The 27,296-nt window shown below is 33.2% G+C and overlaps 4 protein-coding genes across 19 annotated transcripts in view; 2 read left to right on the top strand and 2 right to left on the bottom strand.

The window, feature by feature from the left end:
- Nucleotides 1-9,782, top strand: part of LOC122622848 (plasma membrane calcium-transporting ATPase 1) — a 30,387-nt gene extending 20,605 nt beyond the window's left edge. For 5 of the 10 annotated variants that reach the window (XM_043801424.1, XM_043801423.1, XM_043801422.1 and 2 more), the window contains one exon: nucleotides 6,465-7,156. In XM_043801424.1, the coding sequence (XP_043657359.1) occupies nucleotides 6,465-6,902 (438 nt within the window). In that variant the 3' untranslated portion in view covers nucleotides 6,903-7,156. Of the gene's footprint in view, nucleotides 1-2,662; nucleotides 2,932-6,464; nucleotides 7,157-8,230; nucleotides 8,300-9,180 lie in introns of those variants that run through there. The other 5 variants (XM_043801428.1, XM_043801427.1, XM_043801426.1 and 2 more) reach the window with 3 other exon arrangements.
- Nucleotides 9,783-10,348: 566 nt separating this feature from the next.
- LOC122622849 (RING finger protein 11) lies at nucleotides 10,349-15,785 on the bottom strand. Of its 3 annotated transcripts, none has more exons than XM_043801433.1 (3): nucleotides 15,021-15,154; nucleotides 14,544-14,669; nucleotides 10,349-10,962 (listed from the first exon to the last, which is right to left on the bottom strand). In XM_043801433.1, exons 2-3 carry the CDS (start codon nucleotides 14,643-14,645, stop codon nucleotides 10,618-10,620), a joined length of 447 nt encoding a protein of 148 aa, XP_043657368.1. In that variant the 5' UTR covers nucleotides 14,646-14,669; nucleotides 15,021-15,154; the 3' UTR covers nucleotides 10,349-10,617. The 3 variants fall into 3 exon arrangements, with proteins under 3 accessions (XP_043657368.1, XP_043657367.1, XP_043657366.1); XM_043801432.1 differs by lacking the exon at nucleotides 15,021-15,154 and adding an exon at nucleotides 15,724-15,748 and having other exon boundaries at nucleotides 10,459-10,965; XM_043801431.1 differs by lacking the exon at nucleotides 15,021-15,154 and adding an exon at nucleotides 15,667-15,785 and having other exon boundaries at nucleotides 10,466-10,965.
- A 2,772-nt stretch (nucleotides 15,786-18,557) lies between these two features.
- LOC122622865 (zinc transporter ZIP9-B) lies at nucleotides 18,558-19,966 on the top strand. Its single transcript, XM_043801482.1, has 3 exons — nucleotides 18,558-18,729; nucleotides 18,834-19,119; nucleotides 19,178-19,966. The coding sequence occupies exons 1-3, from the start codon at nucleotides 18,595-18,597 to the stop codon at nucleotides 19,681-19,683; spliced, it is 927 nt and encodes a 308-aa protein (XP_043657417.1). The 5' UTR covers nucleotides 18,558-18,594; the 3' UTR covers nucleotides 19,684-19,966.
- Nucleotides 19,967-21,453: 1,487 nt separating this feature from the next.
- On the bottom strand, nucleotides 21,454-26,576 carry LOC122622936 (UV excision repair protein RAD23 homolog A). Of its 5 annotated transcripts, none has more exons than XM_043801741.1 (6): nucleotides 26,399-26,575; nucleotides 25,605-26,253; nucleotides 24,447-24,541; nucleotides 24,069-24,392; nucleotides 23,891-24,012; nucleotides 21,454-21,946 (listed from the first exon to the last, which is right to left on the bottom strand). In XM_043801741.1, exons 1-5 carry the CDS (start codon nucleotides 26,462-26,464, stop codon nucleotides 23,902-23,904), a joined length of 1,245 nt encoding a protein of 414 aa, XP_043657676.1. In that variant the 5' UTR covers nucleotides 26,465-26,575; the 3' UTR covers nucleotides 21,454-21,946; nucleotides 23,891-23,901. The 5 variants fall into 5 exon arrangements, with proteins under 5 accessions (XP_043657676.1, XP_043657674.1, XP_043657678.1 ...); XM_043801739.1 differs by lacking the exon at nucleotides 21,454-21,946 and having other exon boundaries at nucleotides 23,802-24,012; nucleotides 24,069-24,217; nucleotides 24,269-24,383; nucleotides 26,399-26,576; XM_043801743.1 differs by lacking the exon at nucleotides 21,454-21,946 and having other exon boundaries at nucleotides 23,802-24,012; nucleotides 24,069-24,217; nucleotides 24,269-24,392; nucleotides 26,399-26,574.
- Between the last annotated feature and the right edge of the window lie 720 nt (nucleotides 26,577-27,296).

Genomic DNA, 27,296 nt, shown 5'->3' with positions numbered 1-27,296 from the left:
ACTTTTATATTATTCGCACCCTGCCATTAATGAGAACTTATTGTGTGTTGCTTATGTTAATATGCATTAATTCTTACCCATTTCGGACTAGTCTCTGAAACATGCTTATTTATACATTTACAGAAAAATAAGGGCTCTTGCTTAAATTGTTTTTTTAACTGTAAATACATATTTATGTACTACACAATTTTAGTTTACAAAAAACCATTTTAACCATTTCTGTTGCTTGTTATAAAAAGCAAGATGTACATATATGTACCATTCTGGAAAGGACACAGTTGAAAAGTGTGCAAGTTTAGAGGCTAACAAATATCTCTGACACTTACGACCAACAAAAGCAAAGACCATAAGGACCAGATTGACTTGCTGTTTTTATGATCCAGATTGTGTTATCCTTATATATTTTATAGATCTTCCTTCATTCGCCTATTTAATATGTTGATCTCTTCCTAACTCCGTTGAACCAAAAGTTGCTAAATAATGAGATATTTAAAGCCGCTGTCCGAAATGAATTTCACAGATGTATTTTCCTGTTATCAAATAGCACGACTTTATAACCAACCCATATCATTTTGGCTTTGGTTTCGGTTTGAGGCTCGAGCCTTAACGATTGATAATAGGCTTCCGATTTGCCAATTAGTTCCGCGACATGCTGATAATTAAGTTTTTAAATAAATCGTAAAGCGTATTTTATTCTATTCTCTATTATAAAAGATAACAATTAATATTTAGAGGGTCAACTCTGGCTTCTTTCTTAATTGTTTCCAGTTTCGTCGCCATCTCTTGTTTTCTTTCAGTAAGAAGTTTTAATTCATTTCAAGCTAGGCGTTCCATAGAAAACGAAGTAGTCCGATTTGTTAACGAAATCAGCCGCGGTGGTCCGTTTAATGGTTTGGTTTGTTATCTACAAAATGTGAGCTACTCCACTGTTTACCACTACATATATCAAATGTCGAACGGATTACCTCGTTTTCTATTATCAGTCACAAAATCGAACAATAGTTTATGTTTAAGAAAATGCTAATGTGAATTTAAGTCTTGATATATATTTTTTACAGCTTAAATTATCGCTAATATAGTATAAAAGAATATAAGGCTTATTTTATTTTAATATTAATAATAATACTAACAATATTTTAGTGTGGAGTTGATGTATAAAAGTTACTTGGACTTTGTCCTATACGGGAGACTTTTTGAAAAATCTTATCCTTGGATTTTATTGTTTTAAGTCAATGACAGATAATCTATAGTTATTTCACCTGAATTTCTGATTCATTGCCGTTTAAAAGCGCAATGTCAAAAGGGGATTTTTTTTTTTTTTTTTGTAACTGGGCCTGCGTCCTATGGGAAGTATATACAATGGTGATTTTACCTTTTTTCACTTGTATCTTATTTCTACTATTTTGTAATTCTGGTAAATAGGTTAATATAAAATCAATGAACATTTTCTTATGTATAGAATAGCATAATAAAAGTAATTCCTTAACTCGTGAAAAACGTTGTTGTTCAACGGTAATTTTCAAAATAATATATGCAAATTGTTGATCTCCTAGCGGCTTAGCTAAATTATCATGAATGTATTCAGGCAAACAAATCGGCAAATATACGAATAATCATTAAAAGTTGTAGCTCATCGAACTCCGGTAAAAAGACAGTTTCGATTACATGTTTTATTTTTGTCCGTGCGTTACTAATTTCATTTTTGTACCAAGTGCACTATAATATTTGCATGTAAACTGGGTATCCTTACTTACACACATTTATAACTTATACAAATTAGTAGCTCTATTACGCAATTCTCTACTTCTTTGCTGCTTCACCAAGATTCAAATTAAAAGAAACAATGTTTTCCATTACGTAATTTTATTAGCGGCGTTTGTTTTACAGAACATTATTACTGGTTACGATTAGGGTGCGGTTACTATGAATGAAGCTATTATAATTTACAATAACAGGTTTTCAGGAAGGCACAAATTAATGAATAGTAATTTTAAAATTGGCTAAAATCTAAAATGTTCGTTATATAGGAAAAAACTGTCTGTTGCTTGTGTCACGGTACTATTGATACTGTGGCACTCTGGATTCGGTGTGGATTTTGGACAAAAAATAGTTGGAGCTCTTCGAATTCGCATTATTCCTCTCCTTTTTTATAAATAATTTTTTTTCTTGGTTAAATGTTTCACTTCCTATAATAGTAAATTAGCTATGTCAAAAATCTAACATGGAAAGGTACCTATTTTAGTCGCCAGCTGACTATATAGATATATGGCTATTTGGATAAACTAATCTTAGAGAAAATGAAAGAAATCTTTTTTTAAATAATTGCGATATTTTAAAAAGTACATGTAAACTAAAGTATCCGGTTGCTACGTTTTACGTATAATTGTTTTACGTATGACCATAGAGGTTATAAATTTATGACATTTAACACAAACTTACTTTTACTTTTTGTTTCTTTCATTAGAAAAAGATCTGCTCATTATACATATATATTTATATACATATACACCAGTCTATACCTTTTACTTTCTTGATTATTTTCTACAATTAATATTATTCTTCTTCAATTCTAAAATTATTGATTGATCCGCTTTAAAATTTCATTATCGTTTGTTTCAAAAGTAATTATGAGATATTTGTTATTAATTTTTGTAATTTAAAGCTGGCGGAACCAATACGAGAGACTGAGGTGTAATTGACAGTTGCAATAAAATTTCAACAAGATCTACATAAATGTAATATTGAAACTAACCCGCAATTATCCTCGCAAAGTCCAACACTTATCTAAGTGCTAAAATGAAGTATGTGTTTAACGTTACAAAAAGCATATAAATTAAATTTTCATATGTTCATTATAACATAAATTTATGGCACTGGAATAGACCACAACAAAGTAGAAAGAAATGACAATAGTAAAATTGTATAGGTAATTAACTTCTTGAACCGATAAAATAGTTTTGTAGACAGATTGTCTGTCTTTATACTTAGTTACATATAAATTTCTTCAATTTTTGTTCTTCGAAAATGTGTGTTAGTATAATCAATTAAATTGACACTACTTGATTGTAACAAAACAATAGTATTCAACAAAAAAATAAAATTAATACGGCAACTTAAATTTATATTAATCATACTTCTATATTTAATATTACTAAATGGTATCAAAAACTAAAACAACTATAAATCTGACAAAAAACAATCAATCGATCACCATCAAAAGATGCATCAGTTACTAATTGAAACTACAATATACAACTACAACAGCAACATCGGGCTAAAAGTGTCTTCTGCTCTGCTTCAAGTTCTGTATGTTTACTACCATTTCTCTGATTTCTTCTAAACTTTCTTCTACAACCACCTTTAAAACAAAAGCTAATCCATCTCTAAACTTCCAAAAGGGCATTCAAACGTACGTAATAAATATTTTTATTTTTACTTTACTTAAAACCTTATTAACGAAACCCACCATGCACGTCGATAAAAGTAAAAACTTTAGTAGTACAAATCGTCAATCATTCACAATCGAATGAGTACATATGCTGCTTAGAGTAAAGCTCTGCTCGCATATACAAATGTACCTATAGTTTTCTTACATGTTCGCGGAAGTTTACACTGAACTATACCAGCACACAACTAATAACAAATGCTGTCCGAATTTCTCCCTTACGACCAGAACGTTTTAATTTGTTCGTTATTATTATTCTTATAAAGTAATATCTAGAATTACAAGAAAAAGATGGCGGAAATTTAGTAAAGAACCGGTTAAAAAAAGTGGACATCATAAATATTTAATAAATGGTTTTTAAATGGTTCTGTATGACACCTCTCCAAACATCTGGTTTAGCTCTTTAATAAACATTCTCACTTTACACATTACATTTTCTTTAATAAAACAGTCGTCTTTACAAAGTGACGGTAAAAATCATACATGAAAATATATATAAATATATAAATATATAAATATATAAATATAAAAATATAAAAATATATAAATATATAAATATATAAATATATAAATATATAAATATATAAATATATAAATATATAAATATATAAATATATAAATATATAAATATATAAATATATAAATATATAAATAAATATATAAAAATATAAATAAATATATTTGGTTAGTATTTCACCATTCGGTTTGTACGATAATTTGTTTTTAGTCCACCTAAATTACAATCATTTTGTATTTAGCTTATGTATGCTCAAACATGTTGATGTCATATAGTCCTTTTTATATAAACTTTTTTATAAATGTTCTATAATTGAGATTTCTTATAGCAGATTTTTAAATTAAGGCATAGATTGTTGATTTATTAATCACATCTTACTAATATTGGTTTCGGCCTTTGCTCGTAATGTTTATCTGAAAATTTAGAATTCTTTCACATAAAAACGAAAAGTTTTGACTTTCCGGATGGATTTTTGTATGCATATAAATGATTTAACTATTTGTGTCAAAAGACTATGCTAAATGAAATATTTCTGTTTGTCTGTTTCTGTACTATGTACATACTTCCGCAGTATTGTAATAGCGCAAACAACTAAAAAAAAAGTTTGGTAATCCTCACGAAAAACAAGAAATAACGCCATAGTCAATTATGGTACCGGGTATTTCATAATGGGGCGTGCAAAGGAGATAAAAATATGCTAAAAACAAAAGCCGAAAGCCAGGGACGTTTGAAATTATTGTGGTTGAACCCATTACTACTCGTAGAGTAAATGGGTATACTAGATTCCTTTTCGTAAAATCTTCAAAAATTTGGAAACAATGTACAGTTAAGATTAAGCGTGGAGATTTTAGTGACTAGTACGCAGCGCAAGATTGCTTCAGAAGATTTTCACGAGCTCAATTCGCCCGAAAGCACAAAACGCCCGAAACTATCACGCCCACATGCTGCAAATTATTTATTTTATTATTTGTATTTTTTTCAACTCCTATCGATATGCCACAATCATGTCAAACGTCCACAAATTGCAAAACGGTCTAGTCATATGGTAGACTCTTTTTTTTGATTGTGACTTACTTCAACCTCTCGCACACCATGTCCTTACGTTCGTTTTTTGCTAGTTTCTCGGTTTAATTGTACCTTCCTTGATCATTGCGTTTTAAGACAGTATACATACATTTTTAATATTCAATATCAATTTTAATTTAATCAAAATCGGATGAGTACATCATGTATCTGCTATAGGAGCAATCGGAAAATAATTAAATATGAAGAGATGATGAAAGAGTCATAGTTTTGTTGTTTTTTTATCATTAGGTATTCTTATTCAGTATACATCAGTGTTTATACTTGTTAGTCGTAGGGTAAAAGGTATATTAGACTCGTTCTTTTTTTTTTCTAAATATTATTACTGCAACGGTAGGTTAACTTTTTTCTTGCCCAAACTAATTTGCTTTTTTGTTATTGCTTCATTTAAAATTTCAATATAATTTTATAATTGTAAATTTCTAATTGCAAGTCGAAAACATTTTTGGTTTTTCTTCCAACGCATGAAATCGTTATTTGAGTTCTTAACTGATTTTTGATGTCACGTTTTAAGTTTCAATTTATTTTATATAATAAAATGGAGAGACACATGCAATTACGTATCATACAATTAAACTAAATGAACAAATTGTAATGTATACAATGAACAAAATCTAACGTTATCTAGGTAGCTGGTACCATAATTACCTAAATTTAGATGCAAGAAAAAGAACGGCGCTTTAATTAATCAAATTATACGGCTTACGAGTTTGGTAAAAAAATCATAATCTTGGGGTGACTATGCTGTAAAAGCTTCTTAAAAAATATTGCTACAATAATTATTCACGGGTTATCTAACAGCAGAGAACCTGATCTAAAACTTATCAAACCATACGAATAATAAGCGCGAAAACCTAAACCGTTTTATCATGCGCTACCTCATTCATCATCTAATAAAATACCTTTTCCAGGTACTAAGAAACTTACATTTGAATTATAATTATAATATATCTAACAGTATTAATTTTTACAGGCGAAAGGTACTTTTATTGTTTACGAACTAAAAATAAACTCAAATTCTATACACATTTGTTCGTCCGCTTTATTTGGAAAATATCAAAAATTTGAGCCCGCCTTATCTAATAAAACTTATATGCATGTGAAAAACTCTATTTTTTACACTACACGTATGTATGAAACAACTCCCTTAGCGGCAAATGCAAAGAACTTATATTGCTAAGATGAAAATTTAAATAGTTGTATATAAAGCGTTTTATAGACACCCAAAAAAACTAATTTGTTTTGTGCTTTTTTTTTTTTATTATTCATTTCATATTTAATTTTTTAAATAGGAATTTACATGAAGTATATGCAAAAATATATATGTATATTTAAACTGTAATGTTGTTTTGTTTGTTGTTTCTTTTATGCTTATGTTCCCGTTTTTGTTCGTTTTTTGTCTAATTTTGTTTGTTTCAGTTGCGTGTGATTCGTGCTTTCCGTTCGACATTGGAAGACCTAAATGAACGCCGATCGATGCACAGTTTACATAGCTTACGCAGTCCCCGTGCGGGTATCCCAGTTGCAGTGGGCGGTGGTCACCCGTTGTACAATTTTAATCTACTGAACCCCAATTACATCAAGCACCAGCAACAACAGCAACCAAAACTACCATCGCAGACTCAACACAACGTGTCAAGTGCCATGCTGCCGCCGGACATATCTTATATTGACGAAGACCCGCAGCAGCAACAACGTACTTTGCACAACGGACTAACTTTCCAGCGCTCAGCAATGCCCTCAGACGACCCTTCCTCGAGCCAAAGCTTCTCTAAAACTGCACAAACCTTACAACAAGAAATACGTGATAACAACGAAACTAAACATTCCAATGGACAGAATGAGACTCGAATTTAAACGGTTTTAGTGGGTGTTTGAAATATTGTAGCGTCCCAATTAAAATGAATTTTGTAATTCATTTGAGGCACCAAAAAGTGGTTAAGCTTAATAACAATTCCAAAAAAGACTGGACATGCTTCTTTAAACGCAATCCCAAATGAGCGACTCAACGTGTTTAAAAAAATATATGAAACCACATGCTTATTTCGAAAAAGTTTTTCAAAAAAAAAGAGTATGCGCCATAATTTTTCTATTAAACTTGTTACTCTAAAGGGGCAACTTGAATTTATTTAGCTTATTAATACAGAAATGCATGTATAGTAAGCAATTTCGAAGATGTAACATTATTTACATAAGTTAACTTGTTTTTATCCGTATCCGTATATGAAACACCCAATAGAAATTAACCAATATTTTCCAGAGGTTTAAGTAAAATGATGTTCCATTTTATATTGCCTAACTTTTCAATCTAGAAAATTTAAGCAAGCATGCATTTAAGGAAACTAACTTCGTCTTTTGCAAAAACAAAAATGTATTACTTTAGTTGTATTTTTTTACTAACCACATTTCAAATCTTATGTGTATTTTCTCTGATTAATGTGTAGTATTACCGAAATTTTAAGCATTTGATTGTTTGTCAACATAACTGCTTTGTTCAGTACTTTTATCGCAGCTTTCGACATCACAAAATTCCAATGGCGTTCTCTTCCATATCTAATAATGATATATTTACAAATGTCTACATTTATACTGAAAATGCCTGTAAACGCGAATTATCTTACGATGTAAAGACATTTACATGATTAAATATATTATTTACATAGAGGCGCATACAAATGAATAACAAATAAGGTATTTCTATTGATCTTCTAATTAAGCGGTCGTAGGTGCAAATGAGCATACATAGCAAATAGGGCTTGGCATGTTAATACATTTTGCAGGACAATTCAGAAAAGGTTTTATATAATCAATACTTGTCTTTAGCATATATTGTCCAATTTCTTATAACAGACCTGGTGTGTCCTTTCCAGAATTATTAATAGGTAAAAATCTTAATCATATCACATGAATATTTGTATTTAAATTATTTTCAAAAAACAAACATTGTTATGATAATTACATATTTTTGTATACTTTTAAACAACAAAATTCTACTTATAAAAACATATATTTATTTGCTTTTAAACAATTGAAAATTAATACAGTAAAGCCGAATGTTTGTAGTGATCCATTTTATAGCGGCAAGATTAATATAAATTTCAACCTTCTTATGACTATTTTACTCTTTCCCACTTATTTTTTCTATGTTACTTTCTATCTCCCTCTCTTTCTCTTCATTCTTAAAGGTAATAGGCGGCGAATTGCAAGAACGCTTAATTCCGGTCCCATATAGCAAGAGCAACACTGATCAAGCTGTAAGCCTTCACAATTTTGTTTTATGTTATTTTTACAGTTTTATAATAAGCCGAAATATTAAGTTTGATCTCGGCCAAAGTGTAACCATTAGAGTGAGCTATGATGATATACTTTTAATACGTTTGTCATTCATTAAGAACACAATTTAAATTTTTTGTTTTAATCGTCTGTTTGTCCGTGATAATTATCTCTGAATGGAAGACAAACACAGGTTTAAACAAATATGCCGGATTTATTTAATCCACCTAATAGAAATGATACAATACTTATAGTAATAAAAGAAAAGGTTCGGAATCCCGAATATATCCAACATATTGATGGTTCCATTTCTTTGTAAACTATGATTTTTGTTGGTTCATCTTACCCACTGGTTTTTGGTTTAACTTTTATCCTGTAGAAAAACGATTTAATTTGTTTAATGTGTTTGTTCGTTACCACTTAAATGAAAATCAAGAAATAGTTGTTGCATATTGCATGATTAAACGAACATTGCTTTTAGATTGTTAATTATTTGGAATTTGATGAACTACGGTCGTCCGAGTTATGACAAACTTAAACGCAATATAATAGGATAAGCTACATATATGAACTGTCGTTACTATTATTTGTCCGTCTGAATTTATTGGTTTTTGGATATTCCATTATTAGCTTAAGATCTAAATTACAATTCATGTGCGCGCATATGCTCGAAGTAAAAATTGTGAACATTATTTTGTATTTCATTTGAACTATACATATACATAAATGAACGTATGTTCATATATACACAATTGGATCTTTAGCTTGAATGATTAAAAATGTTCTTCTTATACTGTTTTTTATGTCTCTTTTGTCAATGTTCTTGGTGTTGTTCTTTTCTTTTTACTAAATGTACGCTTAGATTCGTGTGGTAAACGCATTCCGCCAGGGTCTGGACGCCCGGTACGGTGATCACACAAACACATCCTTGGCAGAGGTACTGCGTAAGCAGACTTCGTTGAGCAAACGCCTTTCGGAAACATCTTCCATTGAGTATGCCGATAATATACCTGATGAGCTGACCATACCGGAAATAGATGTCGAACGCCTATCATCCCACAGTCATACTGAAACCGCAGTTTGAAGTTCATTGGCATCCTTATCCATAGAAAACATACAAACCGCACACATTCTAAAAAATAACAATTCAAAAAAAATCCCTGGCACAGCTTAATTGTGAGTTCACAAACAATTTCTTTTGAATTTTTATAAAAATGTTTTGTTCAAAATACCAGAAAATGCAGCTAAGAACTGTTTAAAAATCATTCTGTAATTCAGCAAATAATACAAAAATCCGTACAGAAAATGTATATTTTCGAATTTTTTTTGTTAATATGTGTGCTAACAAAATATAAAAGGTACTTAATATTAATATAATTGTAATGCAAAGGCAAACATACCTTGAATATAACAATTTTTCCTATAACTAACTCAAAATGTAAGCGGTTTTATCTCACACACTGAAGCCATAAATTAATGTTATATCGTATTACATTTAATAAATGAGTAACTCAAAAAACATGTTTTTATTTACTTACCCATGGAAAAGGTTAATAGCAAGAGCACGGCTGAGTATCAACAAATTTTTCTACCGGTGCGATGCATACATGAACGATTTAACCGTTCGTGCTATTTCGGCAAGGATCCTCAGTTACGCTTTGGTGAGCAAAAGCAGGAATTTATTCATCTAAATCTACGTGTTTTAAGAGTTTATACCCATTTGTTAAGTTAATGCTAGTTTCTAACCATAAAAGAGAAATTTTTTTGTTTTGTTCAATTCATATTGGCATATGTAAGTAAATGGTATAATTAAAAGTATAAGTCTTCGTAAACCTTAAAAGGTAGCTCGGTTAAAAAATTCTGGAATTATAATAAGATAGAATTAGATAATTCTGAAAGAATTTATCACCTAGAAGAGCGTCGATAGGTGCTACCCAGAATCATACCAGACCATATTCAGACAAAATTAAATAATGACGAATTTAAATAAAACTCACTTTTATTAAATCTTTTTTGCAATGACTTATGAAATACCCATTATCGCATTATTATTGGTAAAACCATTTAGATATGTACACAAACTAATTTAGCTTTTAAATTCTTGAGCTTGCATTTATATATAATTTTATTTTAGTTTAAAACGAATTAAATATTATAACACGTTTCGATAATAAAGCAATAACAAATGAATATATTAATGAATTCAATTTAAATAAAATAATAATTTATACCTGGTAAGCTAAAGTTTTTTTGTTATCCCAAAACACATTACAGAGGCAAAATTATTATTTTTATAACGCTATGTCGAATCATAACTCGTCAGTAAAGCAGCGTCAACAGGCTCTAAGCAACTGGGACAAGTAAGACTTCTCAATAACCAATCATCTATACAATTAACATGATAAATATGCATGCAAGGAAGATAACGCACAGCTTCATTAATAGAAAATTCAGCCATGCAAATAACACATTCTCGTTCTTTTTTCGAGCACCCGTCGTATGTTCCTATCGGCAAGTACTGCATTAATCCAATACGCTTTGCAATTTTGACTTGATTTTCATCGGAAAGTTGACGAATATTAGAAGATGGCCGCGTTGCCGGAGCCGACGTGGAAGGGTAAAATTCTCGTTGATAATGCTCGCCCTGCTGAAATTAAAGTTTTATTAAATAATATAATAAAAGTATATATCACCTCGTTGTTACTATTGATATTGCATAATATATATTTATAATCATAATAAAAATAACGTTGGGACAAAAAATATAACACAAAAAAGTTTGTTCAATATTTTAACACTTTTAGCTAAAAAAAAAGGAAACTTAAATGTTTCTCAAAAAAAGGACATCGGATTTCAAAAACCACTTTGTTAATAATTCGGAAATTAATAAGATTGAAGGTACTTATGCATGTATGTATATAAAATGCACATAATTCAAGTACATATTCACAACGATCTTAATAAACATTTGTGTAAGCAGTTAGTTGTGCTTATATAAACTTATAAAATGTTACAAGGGACCCACCTGATAAACGTTTAACTTATGAAAAGTAGACTTATTACATATTGGTCGAGTATTTACCTATTTGACAATAAATAGACCAAAATCAACAGTGCTGTTTGATAGTGTGACCTTAACTGCTTCATGTAAATTGTATAATACAAGTTGTGCTCTGAAATAATTTACATTCTCATTGATCGCCATCCATTTATTAAGTTTTTTCATAACGTTGGGACCAAAAATATAACACAAAAAAGTTTAAAATAATTAATTTCTGCGTAACGGGTATCTATTGAGTCGCGATCTTTGATGACGTAAAGAGAAACGGGTACCACTCTTTCTGCTAAAATCTTAAATACATTGACGATACATTGGTCGGAAACCTTTGACTGCATGGTATCGAATTGCGCGGAACAAATTACACTTGGCATATTAATTAAGGCACGCCAAAAATTCCCGCTCCGTTTCTTTTTATATGAAGCTTAGCTATCAAGATACACTTTTCATGATTTGGTTTCCAAATAATTTGTATAATTTTATAGTCAGTAACAACGAGTTCGTTTGCAATGGGGTTGGTATATACAGCTGCTGTCAAAATATTATTTTGCAACGTTTTAAAATTCTCTTAGGTTAATTCATTTAATTTTCAGAAAAAAATAAAAAGAAAGGAAAATGGACAAAATATTACTCGGTCCAAATAACAATACTGAATCTTTCAAAAATCATCAGAGCCAAAAAATGGTTTTAAATGATTCAAATTATGACATAGCCCTATATTTCAGGCTTACTTCGGTATTTTGTTTTGTATTCTTTATTTTTATTATCAACTAAATTCTGTTTGTTCACAGGAATAGGGTTCCATGTAAATCTAATATAGGCCTCTTTTTGTAAATCTTACAAAAGTTTATTACTTGATATTATTTCCAAGTCTTCTGCCATAACATCACATGAAATTGATATGATAGGATTGACTGTGCGGGTCACTCTATGTCATCGACTTGGCAAAGCACTGTTTGTAAAGTTTACTTGTTTTAAATCATTGTCCTGTTTGAACGTCTAAACAAGTGGAGTGTTTTCTAAGGCATATGTGAGCATCACGTTAAAAATTCTGATGTATAGATAACGATCCGTGATCCGGTTTTGACACTATAATAATGTAGAATTCTTCTCCAAATCATAATTGATGAACCACCGTGCTTTCCTATTCCTTAGAAAAAAACCATACTGGTTTTCACCGACCCCTAAACATTCCTCCCCTTCTTCAAGGGCCAAAATAAGTGGTGTCTTGCCAACTTGAAACGTTTGCCTGCATGTTTTTTTGTGTTTAACGCCTTTTATTGGGTTTCTTGAAATGAGGTTATTATCTTTGAGTCGTCTTTTAATTACTAATTAACTTACATTTATGTTACAAGTGATTTTTGCAGCAGGCCCGAAAGGCTGAATCCTTGACTGTCCTCCTAAGCAACGACCTAACCTTTTGACCAATAACTTGGGCCATATATAATTTTCATATTAAGCCTCCCGGCATTAAAAAATAAAAATGCAAGGAACTAAAACACCCAAGAGTATTGTAAAATACCACAAACCTTGTTTAAAAGTGATTACAATTTAATTTTATTGCGGACTTAAATGGCACTGCTATTATTTTGACTGGGTCAAAAATGTGCATCCTTGCAATTAGAGCGATAAAGAATAAAAAGAAAGACGGTTCTCGTCATAACAAATCTTCACATTCTTAAAGAGCACGTATTTATAGTTACAAATTTATAATCAACAAGACAGAATGCAATAGTCGAGAATTGCAACTTTTTTTTGGAAAATCTGTAAAAATTGGGGAAAAATATAATACAAAAGGAAGATATTTACTGACCAAGAATCCGTTTGCTTCATTTCAAAGTCAAAACAAGAGAGAACGCTTCAGTCGAGTTCCCCGACTATCTGATACCCGTTACTCAGCTAAGGGAAGTGCGAAACAGAAATTTCAGCACCGACAGTTTTTGGCGGATTGTGGGCGTGACAAAAAGATTTTTGGAAAATCGAGAGAAATTCAAAAGTGTGGGCGTGGCAGTTTCTGTCGGTTTGTGGGCGTTAGGGTGGGCGTAGCAAAAAGTTTTTCTGCAGATCGATAGAAATTTACAATACTAATGCAAAAATTAAAAAATATCAAATCATTTTTCAAAAGTGTGGGCGTTGCAGTTTTGTGCGGTATGTGGGCATTACAGAGGCATTACATGAATCGACAAACTTAAGCTGCGTCTATGTCTCTGGAGTGTGCATGCTTAATCTCAACTTTCTAGCTTTTATAGTTCCTGAGATCTCGATGTTCATACGGACAGACGGACATGGCTAGATCGACTCGGCTATTGATCCTGATCAGGAATATATACACTTTATATGGTCGGAAACGCTTCCTTCTGCCTGTTACATACTTTTCAACGAATCTAGTATACCCTTTTACCAGAGCTCGCAAATAACAGTTGACCGTTTCTTGCAGTCACCAAATAACTGTTTTATGCGCACCACTTGCGCAAAAAATCAGACAAGAACCACCAGTGTCTCTTGAACGAATGGTCTGTACTCAACCAAAAACAAATTTCGTGTTTCCCTATTGCTCTGCTTATTCGCTGACCGTTTTGCAACGAGCGAAGAAAATAAAAGTCTTTTGCATTTGCATTTGTGTATGTATATGCGAATTATCAGTCAACTTGTAAGTCACACGTGCTTGTGGATTCGGTGCGTTTGGAGTGTTTTAATTTTTGTGCCAAAAAAAAAAAATTTTGCTAATCTTTGTTTAAAAGACCGTTTACGATGAGTCTTTCGTTTTTTCGGTCTTCTGCTGACCCTCAACGAGCGAGCGTTCAGCTGGCTCGCTCTCTCTGAGTTGTTGTTGAGTGAGCATAACAAGAACCACGCGACTGAGAACAGTTGACCGAAAACCAAAACAAAGAGAAACGAAAAGTTCTGTTCAGAGCGAGAGCACTCGCGCGTCGTCTATTTCGGTTGTGTTCGAGTGCAGACCGCGAAACGAAAAACGGTTGACAGTTATTTGCGAGCTATGCCTTTTACTCTACGAGTGACGGGTATAAAAAAAGGATTTTCACAACATTGAGGTGATATTTCGACGAATTCATTCATTGGTTTACTGTTTTTCTGTATTTCTGTACTGTATTTCTTTCAAAAGTTGTCGATTATTGGTAAAACCGCACCGGGGCATTGGTACTTACATGATACATTGGCTGTGCCCCGCTGATTTGCCCGTTAGCACTGTCATTGCCGCGTAAAAGTGAAATGTCATCTGAAGTTCTTATTTTTAAGCAATTACCCATTTCATTCGATTTACGAAGATTAAGCTGAAATACATACACACGTAAAGAAAAAATATAAAGCAGCGTTTTAGCTTTTATTCAATTAATTAGTAAAAATTAGGACTTATAGAGAGTGGTAGTGTTTTAAAATTTTAACATAACAAACACAAAATAAAAAGTAGATATAGCTTTGCTGAAATTCAGAAATCGACTTCGCTAGGATCAGCGCGAATCAGCGCTTTGTATCGGAAAACAAAAACAGCACACATATGCGTGCGGGTTACAAGAAAGTAACGGTAAAAATCTGGACTTTGCACCGGTCGTACGGTCTAAGGACCGTAAGAATGAAGATTTTGAGGAATAACCGCACTATAAAAACTATATAATCGGGTTCACCGCTGGAAGTTCAGGCAGTCATCAGAACACGAGTCAACAATATAAGGTAGCTGTCCGATTAGTCAGGAAAGAATAGGAGGTGGTGCCGCTGCAGCAAGTCGGTACAGACGGCCCCGTCTTTCCTCTTCGGCGGCGAAGAGAAACAACTGGTGAAGTGGACTGCCATCACGTACGGTTTAATTTTAAACATAAAACAGAAGGACCCAAATACATGCATACGTGCAAAAGTGTTACATGGAAACAGTATCAACCGTATTTTGTTGCCAGTTTGGCTAAGAGGCACCATTGGGAGAAAAGTAATAATGTTTTGCAGCCAAACTGGCAGCTTTAACGAGTAACGGGTAAATGATAATTAATCTACGAGTCATAGGCAATAAATCTGTTTTTGTTCAATATTTTAACACTTTTAGCTAAAAAAAAGTAAACTTAAATGTTTCTCAAAAAAAGGACATCGGATTTCAAAAACCACTTTTTTTAATAATTCGGAAATTAATAAGATTGAAGGTACTTATGCATGTATGTATATAAAATGCACATAATTCAAGTTCATATTCACAACGATCTTAATAAACATTTGTGTAAGCAGTTAGTTGTGCTTATATAAACTTATAAAATGTTACTTTGTTTTAAAATGCAAGGGACCCACCTGATAATCGTTTAACTTATGAAAAGTCGACTTATTACATATTTGTCGAGAATTTACCTATTTGACAATAAATAGACCAAAATCAACAGTGCTGTTTGATAGTGTGACCTTAACTGCTTCATGTAAATTGTATAATACAAGTTGTGCACTGAGATAATTTACATTCTCATTGATCGCCATCCATTTATTAAGTTTTTTTATAATCAATTTTATTCCAAGAGCTTATGTTATGTTACATGCTTATGTTGCATGCATACCCTGCCGATCTTCTGTGATATCTAACGTAATATTAATTAGTCAGAATAGGAATTTCCAAAGAACGATAATTCACTAAGAGACGAGTCATACCAGGAGAATGTGCAAAGTCGATTATAATATACTCGCACGAATTACAATATTAATATTTGTGAATTGTAAAACAATTGTTAAGAAGAAAAAGTGGTAAAGAAAAGTTTAAAACAAAAACGAGTTTTTTGTTTAGTGCTTCATTCGAACGATAATTACAAAACAAGATTTTAGAGTATATTTCCGAGTAAACATTAAATGATTGAAAATGTTTTTAATGACTCTTTTTTTTAATTTCACATTTCCAATATATATATATTTCAGTAAGTTACTTTTCTAGACAGTAAAAAATCATTGCCATTATAAAAAATAATGTTTTAATGCAGATGTTTTAGAGAATACTGCAGCTTTTTAAGTAAAGTATCTTTCAGAAGCCCAGTGAAGAGTGGTTTGCGGTATGTAGGACAAGCTCAATGTATTTTTAAGTTATTATATATAATTATAAGTTACTAGTGGGCCCTATGCGCTTCGCCGCATGCAGTCTTAAAATTCAGTTAAAAATTCCTAGAATTTGTTGTATGAAAGTCATTTATTTTATTTGAAAATTGTTATTTTCAATCCAAAACATTTGGATAAACTATATTTTTCGTTTGTCCATTTGGAGCGAATACAAATAATGAGTTGGAATGCCAACTCTTGAACAGGCTACGTATAGCTGCCCATGAGAATTTCAAAATTCAACCCGCATACTTGAAGCGTTTGTCCTTGTGCCTTATTGATGGACATGGCAAATGATAGACGCACTGGGAATTGCAGTCGCTTAAATTCAAACGGCATGTCTGTTGGTATCAACGGAATACGCGGTATGAGCACCATTTCTCCTTTCGCTTTTCCAGTCAATATCGTGGCTTCAATTAAATTCGGCATCAATTTTTTTACAACCAATCCTGTGCCATTGCACAATTTTGGTGCATTTAAATTCCGTAGTAAAATAATTGATGAGCCGATTTATGAGTTCAAAAAATGCGGCGGCATACAAGGCGGTTCTAGGGAATTTAAAAATTCAACTGGATAATTCTCTGCATCATCTTCTTTCATTACGCTATCAAAAGATTTATATGATGTCAGTGCGCCTGGGAATTTTTCTTGAATGTGAATATTGATTTCATTGACATGTACATTTTTTGGTGACAATATTGTTCGTTCTGTCAACCAATCGTGATTTCTGTGATTTTGAATTAAATTTGGAAAAACACTTTCTATTAATTCGCCTTAAGATTGTAGAATTGTACAAAAATTGTTTGGCAAAGTGATAAAGCCATTTGTATTTGGAACTTTGCCACTTCCGATTTCTAATAATTGCTTCGAAAACCGTTCTGCAGATTGATCATTGTGCAATTGAACACGCATGTTTATGTTCAACGTCAGTTTTTCCAAATAAAATATCCAATTTAATTTCCAAAAGCACAAAATTGAATGAAAGAGAATAGCACTCTAGAACTAACTGAGCAGAGAAAAATGACATCCTATATTTCAGAAATGGCGCTGCAGCTTAAACCAATGAAATTTTAGATTCAATAAAGTGGTAAGTTGAACTGTGTAAATGATGTGGATCGTGCATTTGAGGTTAAATTCACCGTTTTATCCCTCTTCGTCTTCCTCCTCCTCCTTCGTCTTCCACCTTTTCCTTCTTCTTCCTCCTTCTTCTTCTGACTTCTTCATGCTCCTTATTCCTTCTTCCTTCTTCATCCTCCTTCTTCCTCCTCCATCTTCTTAATCCTTCTTCTTCTTCCTCCTCCATCTTCTTAATGCTCCTCCTTCTTCTTCCTTCTCCTTCTTCTTCGTCCTTCTTCGTCTTCCTCCTCTTCCTTCTTCTTCTTCATCCTTTTTTCTTCTTCATCCTTTTTCTTCTTCCTCTACCCTTTTCTTCTTCCTTCTTCGTCTTGCTCTTCCTCCTTCTTCTGAAAACCTGCGTGATTGCTGATGCTTTAGTCTTCTTGCTTTATTGCGTTCGGCTCGTGTATCTTCTAATTGATGAAGAAGTAGGAGGATGAGGAAGTCGAAGAAGGTGGAAGTGGTGAGTTTAACCTCAAATGCACGGTACACATAATTAACACAGTTCAACTTACCACCTCAAAAACAAATGCCTGCTGTTACAATTTATTTATGAACCAAATAAAGTTTGTCTCATGAATTAAATAAAATGAAACGAGCAGAGAAGAATGACATCCTATGTTTTAGAAATGGCGATGCATGTAAAAAACGGTTTTCCCGCTTTTCTTTTGACTTTTTCCAGAATTTTCTTTGCTCTTGTCCTAACGGAGCCCGAGACCTTTCCAACGAATGCAAAGCCGTTGAAATCGGCTCATGCGTCTTGGAGTTATAATCATTCACCAAACTTGTTCTCAATTTATATATATATATAGATTATTTGTAATACTTGACATGCCAAATTAGAGATGATTGGATAGTTCCAACGGGTTGCCGTCCTCCTATCTTTTATAGGATATGCTAATTTGGGTGAAGTGTTTTTGTAGAATATGGTATTACGTTCCACAGTTGGTTGCCGCTATAAACGATTTTAAAATGTTAATAAGGCTCATCTCTAGTAATTGATTGAGTTGGCAAAAAGATGTAACCTGAATGATATTATGCCCATTACAATTGATTTGGGCAATCATGACTGAGGAGACAATAATTCTAGTTTTATTAGTGTTGGTTATGCTTGTGGGGTCGTATTTGGCAGGTAGCATACCGATGTTGATGAAACTAAGCGAGGTTGGTACTTTACAAGGGCATTTTAAATACAAAAGAAATTTTTAAATGCGGTATTCCGAGCACCACTTGGGCATTAATTTGTTCTACTCACTAAATGTTATTAGGAAAAGCTAAAATGTGTCACTGTGCTGGGAGCTGGATTGTTAGTGGGAACTGCTCTAGTCGTTATTATACCGGAGGGTATTCGTTCATTGTATGTGGGGAGTGCGCAATCCCAAAATCTAACATCGGTTCCGGAGCAACCAGATTACTCACAGACCATTGGACTTTCCCTTGTGCTTGGATTTGTCTTCATGATGTTGGTAGACATTTCTCAGCGAAAGAGCAATGTTGGAAGTAATAAAAAAAACAATGCCACACTAACTCTAGGATTGGTTGTACACGCCGCAGGTAAATATGCTACTATATGTGTATTAAGCAATTCATAAAACTTTGTGTTTCACTGCAGCTGATGGAGTTGCCTTGGGAGCAGCTGCCACCACTAGCCATCAAGACGTTGAGATAATTGTATTTTTAGCTATAATGCTTCATAAGGCACCAGCAGCATTTGGGTTAGTGACTTTCCTACTGCACGAAAAAGTTGACAGACATCAAATTCGCAGACACCTAGTCTTGTTTTCCCTGTCGGCTCCCCTTTTGACTATTTTAACGTATTTTGGAATCGGCCAGGAGCAGAAGGATACTTTAAACTCCGTAAATGCTACTGGTATAGCTATGCTGTTTTCCGCTGGAACATTTTTGTACGTAGCAACTGTTCATGTTCTACCAGAGCTTACCCAAGGGGGATTGACGAAGAGCGATCAGCAAAATTATCATTTGCTAGAGGAATCTCGCGATGCTACGAATGATACAAATGGAGGCAATAGTATACAAGCATTAAAATATAGTGAATTGGTTATTATGATTTGCGGTGCACTGCTTCCGCTGATTATAACACTTGGACATAAGCACTAGTATAGGCGTCTAGACATTTTTGACAAACCAGAAGTAAAAGTTAAGGGATATCAAGCAATATACATATGTTTGCGTTCAATTACTCGGTTTTACATTTATTTACATTAGGTGTTTTGCACAATGAAGTAAGTAAATTAAGTAATTTTTGTAAAAAAGGGCCCAATTTATGCCAAGTTTGGAACCGACGTCAACTTCTTTCAGTTTTCTGTATATTTTAGTGATTTAAGAGGCCTTATCCGAGGATGCAAATAAAGCAACCATAGTGCGGAAGATCAAAAAATAATGCAAGAAATATTGTTTCTTTTTCCGTTTTGTTTTATGAAGACTTGGCTGGTGATTGGCCAGCAAGCCAAAAGCATCAGAATTAAGACCCTGCCGTAAATGAATAGATGTATAATGTATGTATGTTAAGGTTGTGTATTTAAACGTGCGATTGCTGAGAATGTTAGTAAGAACTTAGTAGACTTTCCCGACCAATTGGTGTGTTGAAGGTTTGACTGCCGTAAGCTTAGAAAGTAGCCTTTGCCAGCGGGTCATCGAAGCTCTCGCGCTCCGCAGGACACCTGTCCCCAGGTATGTATGCTCAGAAAAATGATAGGTTGGTAAAATTAATACAAAATATTAGTAATAAAGAAACAACAATTAATAATGTTTGTGTATGTGTTTTATGTGTGTGTGTATGTAATTACCTCAAGGATGGAACTTCCTTAAACTAACTTAAACAAATATTTTTATAGTTTTAATCGTTACGTGTATTGCCTCAGATAATCGAGTGAAAGTTTTAAATGCTAATTCCTGAAATTGCAAAAGGGATGCCTTCCGGAAGTTACTGGCGCCGAACCAGTCTTTCCGATACCGCAAACTTTAGATGTCATTTTCTCTAAACCATGTTTTTTACAATTGTGTAAGTGTTAATCCAGAATTTTGTTTTTCGGAGCTAGTTTGACGGTTCATTTTTGAATTTTAAAAACATTTTAGTTCATAGAGTAAAAAAAAACCCTCCCGAGTAAGAAAATGTATGATTTCTTGATTTCAGACTAAAATTGTGGCCAGTATCAAATCTAGTATCTACAAAATCATGATAATTTTTGTGAGTTGCAGTGAATCCGCGAAAAAGGCTGCGTGTCTTTAGCAAAGGAATTCGATAATCCATTTCTTCATTATTTCTTTTTTTTCGCTCCTTCCTGACCCTTCTATCTAAGTTGTATTTGCCTGTTCAGTTGCGTAATAAATGAACGTCAGGAATAGTCTCAATTATAAGATTAGTTCCTAAGTCATTGTCATGTTGGTAAAACCCTATATCGCAGCAATGCAGGCCCTCTTTACTTATATGTACGTTAATCGCTATCGCAGCAAATTATCAATTGGAACAGACTATTCCTTATATTGCCAGCTCTATATATATTCCTCCGTACTAATAATTCATCTCCAAGACAAGATGGATTAGTATCGATCGACAATTACCTATGTTTCTACCGACAATAACGATCCACGCAACGCTGATGAAAGAAAGTTAGAGCGAAACGTTCTTGGATCATAGTTTTTTATGTCTTTTATTTTAAATATAAAAATATATAAATGTGTTCAATAAAAATACGATTCTCCAATTGTTAATTTGATGTACCATTGTACGAAAACATTTTTTATCAAACTAAACTTATCAAATAAAATGTAACTGGTTCCTTAACAATATCTATGAAACGACACGATTTAAGTCATACATTTTTTTAAGAGATAAATGATTTTGTTATGTTATTGTATTGTAACGGCAATCGGATTGCCCTTGTTAAATTTTAACATATGTGTATATGTAAATAAGTCGTACGCAAAACTCAGAAAGCAAATGAGAGGGTCTGGATTAAGTGCCTTTTATTTTTTGTTTATTCCGACGAAGGTCAAGAAGGCTGACGATGGCGGATGTCCCTATTCTAAGTGACTGCGCTGGTTGCGATGATCCCGCCGATGTGTACTGTAGAGTTGCTCTGTTGGGAAGGGGTGATCTACGATTTGCTTATAGGTTATGCAATAACTCGCTTATTTGTAGAAATCAACACGTTGGGTTTAATTCGTATATATGTTCATCAATAATCTTTTTTTTATCATACTTCAAAATGCACAGTAATACTTGGCCCGCACCATTATACGCACTAGAGTGAGTTGCTTTTGCCCTCATCCTCTTATTATTATGCGATTTTTAGTATCGACACTCCCGTTGATGCTGGGTCCTTGCTCTCGTGTTGCTCGTAGCCGGTCGCCAAAAGTTCTATAAAAAAAAACTAATTTTTAAATAAGATGATGCAATTATGCATACTATATATAATCTAATGTGTTAAGCACAATGTGTTGGCAATGTAGTCGGATGAGAGTGATTCCTTGATTCAATTCCATTTAAGACCGATCGGAGTCGGATTTCGAAGTCGAATTATGTATTAATTTCTCAATATTTCATAACAGAGGTGACAGAAAAAAAAAAGTCAATCACATACCAAAATATTAATATCCCCAATTTGAAAGAGCATTCGCTTCTATTTTTATATCCGTTACTCCTTACTTCGTTGTAAAGAATGTAACAGGCAAAAGGAAGTGTTTTCGACCATATAGTATATCGAAATCAATGGGCGAGTAGAACTGGTCATGTCCGTCTGCCCATATAAACGCCCCGATCTCAGGAACTATACAAGCTATAATTTTGACATTAAGCATGCAGTTTCCAGAGAAGTGCAAGTTTGTTTCCAAATGTAGCAACGCCCATAAACCGCCCAAAACTTCCACTACCTGTGTAACGGGTACCTGATAGTCGGGGAACTCGACTGTACTTACTGTACATACATATGTAATGATTAAACCAACTGTCGATGGTAGAGTAAAAAAAGTAAACGATTCGGTGGAAAGGACAAGTATCGAATATTTGAAATATAGATAGTGGTGGTAATTTTTTTTCGCGAGGATGGAAAGTTGGGGGCAGATAAGCTTTTTCGATTGACTTGGCTAGAATGCAAACATATATGTATATGCATAATTTTTAGGGTCAAAAAATTGACATTTGTATTCCTATCTCGAATATTATTTTTAAAAGCATACCATAAAAAATTTAATGTCTGAAGAAAAATCATACAAAAAATCCTTCAATGTTTGAACAAAATGATACGTATTGCAATCACTTACAATGAGAAGTCCGAAAGACGTGGGATAAATCAATGGGCACCCATCACGTCAAAATACTTGTGCGCGAGAACAAAAAGGATCCATTTAAAGCTGCTACCGAACTGAAAAAGGAGCTCAACATATCCGCTCAGGAAACATGGTTTAAAAGCCTGTAGTCTAAGGAAAATCCTTCTTTTATATGGGAGATACATCGCCAGCGCGTTAAGTTCGCCTTAATATTTAAATTGGCCATGCGAAAAATTGAGCAACATTCAATGTTTAGATGAGAGCAAGGTTGTTATTTTTGGTGTCAATGGATCTTTACCGTATGTAAGGCGCCCTAAGAACACCGAATATAAGCCAGTGTACACAGTAGAAACAATTAAACAAGGAGGATCCAGTATAACGGTAGGGGCTTGATTCTCGTGTAATAGAGTTGGGACAATCGTTAGATAAAAACCATAATGGATCAACATGTGTATGCGGATATTTGGGAGACGGTGATGCTGCCCTTAGCCTATGATATGCCGCTAAATTGGGTCTTCCAACAAGACTAGGACTCCAAGCACACCAGCAGGAAAGGATTGGTTATAAAATAAATCTGTTCCTGTTTTGAAGTGGCCTGCACAGTCCCCAGACCGTAATCCTATCGAAAATCTTTGGTCTGATATTAAAAAGGCAGTTGTTGCTTCTATGTCAACTAACAAGGAATACTTTTGAGCTATAATTAAGGATTCCTGGAGCAAAATATTCACAAAGCGAGATGCCTGCACCTGGTTAACTCCATGCCAAAACGTTGCGCAACTGTTTTTGGTAATAAGGTTTAGACAACCAAATATTAATCAAATTAATTAACCAAATTATAATCAATTTCTAAGAAAAAGGAAGTTGTGCCTGAATATTACCTTTGGCTGCGATTTTCAACTAAATAATACGCATTTAACCATGTCGACGATATTAAAAGAATATAGAACTATTTGTATGTTTGACATTTTACATTTAATTTTAAAACATCTAACATTAATTGTAACGCTTCCGGTGTATTTTATATTTATCTTCTTACATTTGGTCATCTTAGTCATCGAAGCTAGAAGAAAGCAAAAAATTAGCTGCTAGTTCCTCGTTCTTTTCACAAGCGAAGTAAGCTTGCACTACAAGTGTCTCTGGAAATCCAAGAGCTTTAAGCTATAGAAAAATATTGTGTAACTCGACAGTCATTATATAATTATTCAGTCTTATACCCGTTCTATTGCGTCCTGATCTTGGCGATTTAAACGAATGGTTGAAACTCCTAAAGGTTGTTCCAAATCTTCGTTTTCCGCTGCGCTACCACTTTGCTGTGCTGCACTTGTAGCCGCTGTTGACCTTTGGGCTGTAGCGGCTCCTAAATCTGACGAAAACAGGTTATTAACATTAGCCAGAGTTGAATGAGTTCGCGCACTCGAAACGCGGGGTACTGTTGCGCTTGACTCTGATTCGCGTTCAATCGGTTGATTTAGCATATTAAGAAACGCATCCTGGTTCTCCGAAATAAGTTGTAAAAGGGCTGGGTTTGTCTGACCAATCTATTCGTAAAAATAGTTATTCTATACGCGTCATGTAATTATTATGGTACTTACCTGCTGCAATACCGCATGCAAAAGATGAGGGTTTTGATATATTAAAGAACGCATTTGAAGAAACTGTGGCTGACTACGTAAAAATTCAAAGGGGTCTGAAAACGTAATTTTTAATTAATTAACTAAAAACATATAGTTATGCCCTGTCCTTGAAGATAGTTGTGACGAAAATTCGGTGGTTATCGATTCATGTGTACATGTTGGTGTACAGCTGTGTTCATTAAAATAGTAGTGCTTATGACCTGCGAGTTTAATCTATGATTAAACTATGATTTACATTTTTAATGGAACAAATTTCTGTTTAATATCATTAGGTATTTAATTTTAAACAAATCAAAAATTGATTTACTTTTTTTTCTTTAATAGTTTTAAAAATAGGGACAAAAACGACATAAAAGGCCTAAATTCTGCTGTTCACTGAAACACCATGATTTTCGGGCTTCAAATCATATCTTATGGCATTGGATACCATTTCGCCAGAGCATTAAAGGATTTTTGAATTTCTGTTAATATTTTTCTCTTCTCTCTAAGCTAAAAACACAACTTTTTTTCTTCCTGGAAGCAGTGCTACCGTTACCAAAAAAATAAATATTTTTATGTATTCCCCATTCAAATATACTAATCAAACTCACTTTTTACAAAATGCTGATCATTTCGGGTCCCTTCGTTGGACAAAACTAGATACTGCTATTCCAATGAACAGTTGTGAATTTGCTCAAGAATGTAAACAAAATAAGGATAACTTAAAAAACTAACGGGATTTACTTTTTTTTTTTTTCTTTTAAAGTCTATTTTACAATATAATTATTTTAATTATAACTATATTATTAATATAAAATCCTTCACGAAAATACCTTAATATTTCTTAGTTTCTCATGCACTGCTATTTTAATGAACACAGCTGTATGTATGTAAATTATACTGTGGGGTATAATGCAGTACTAAACTTATACTCATATTTTCAGTACCAAGATAACTCTATTATGATTTATGTTTAAGCTTGTATGTGTCATATAGCAAGCAAAATAGTATTGATTATATCACTTAATAAAGTTGATATCACAAATGATGTTTGTTGAAGCTGCGACCGTGGCATACATACATATGTGCACCCTTAATTTTTTTAATTTACTACTGATTTAGAAATTTTCAAGTTACCTGAATTTGATTCTGATGGACGCTCGACAGAGGACGCCGACCCAGTTTGTGGTCCGGAAGCGATTACACTAGGATTCGTTGATTCATTGACGTCATTGTCAATAGTACCTTCCTCTGCAGGTATGCCATTAATGAGATATTCAACGGCTCTTTCCGGGTTGTTATAGCTAGCAGCCATCGCACGTTCCGCCTGCTCTCGTGGGTAACCCATTTCCACCATTGATAGTACAGTCTGGTTGTATTCGTCACCCATAAGCAAATTAGATTCAGCGCGCGATTGTAAGGAAGCCTGGGCCAACTCGCCAATCAAATTGTCAGTAGATATAGGTCCCGTTTCACTTGATAAAATTGACTCTTCTGAATTTCTGGTGACAGGGGAATTACTATGGTTGGATTCTTCGCGGGGCATGGAATCCTTTAAATCGTTAGTGCTAGTCAATTTGTCACTTTCTTTTACACTAAGCTGATTTGTATTTGAACTAGATGAATCGCGTGTCAACATTACCACAATGAACTTTTTTTCATCAACATTGTATGAACCAACGGTACGGTCATCCGTCAATATGACGCCAGCATAAATCAGTTTTTGTTTTTCGGCGACGTATTCTGGACCGCGCTCGTCGAATATTTTCTTCTTGAGTTCCAAAACCTTGTTAAAAAGAATCACTGCTTATTATGATATCACAAATTATTCGTAGCAAATAATTTTATATACACACATATTTATATTGCAATAATTATATGTATGTTCATATATGTCATTATATTTGTATATGCCTATATAAAACACATACCGTTTTTTCCGGGGCAAACTCAATAGTAAAAGTTTGCTGTTGAAGATTTTTTATTGTAATAATCATCTTGTGTATTAGACAAAACCAAAACTGTATTTTATATACATATGCAAAAGCTGACTCGCGCTTCCCAAAAACACTTGACAAAACGATTTGTCATCAGGATGACCGTACTTGGACTAAAAAATTATACCACCTTGCTTAAAGATACCAAATCGCAGCACGATCCACACTGTCGAATAGTTCTTACAACATATTCACACATGCTGATGGAAATGCAGCGAGATAATCAGGCATTATTTACAGTAACTAGTCAACCAACTTTTTTAAAAATGGTCCAGCTGCAGTTAGTACATTATTATATTAACAAGTTAACTTATAGATATACAGAAAAGCTTTTCACGACAATGCTTTCTTAAATATTATCTTGGAACTACAAACTTTTAAAAAATGGAAGTCATATATATTTAGGTAAAACCAAATTATTACAGAGTTTTTATAAATATTGCGCCGAAGGGTTGGTAATTTGGTAATTTATAATATCCTTAATAATACAAAGTTTTTTTTTTGTTTGTCTGTCTGTCATTAATACAACTTATTGATATTATTTACATATTTATTATTTACCAATAATACCTCCTGTAGACCGGAACTCCAGTTTTCATAATTTAACTTAAAAAGAAAATAGATTGATATGAAATATACATATTTTAAAATATTTTGCAATCTCAGCTAAATATAGTGCAATGGATATACATAAAAGGGATAGCGACCGTTCCCCAGATAGCTCACGGGATCCATTTGTCGGCGTTTGTCTATTGCTTAAGATCTGAATTAAAATTTTTTTTTATAATATTTCTGGGCATTAGAGTGTGCGTGGCATATCGGGATTTGCCAG

Source organism: Drosophila teissieri, chromosome 4 (assembly GCF_016746235.2).
Source record: "Drosophila teissieri strain GT53w chromosome 4, Prin_Dtei_1.1, whole genome shotgun sequence".
NCBI classification, from domain to species: Eukaryota; Metazoa; Arthropoda; class Insecta; order Diptera; family Drosophilidae; genus Drosophila; species Drosophila teissieri.
Note: the sequence above shows the minus strand (reverse complement) of the source record. Positions and strands in the feature narration are given on the sequence as shown.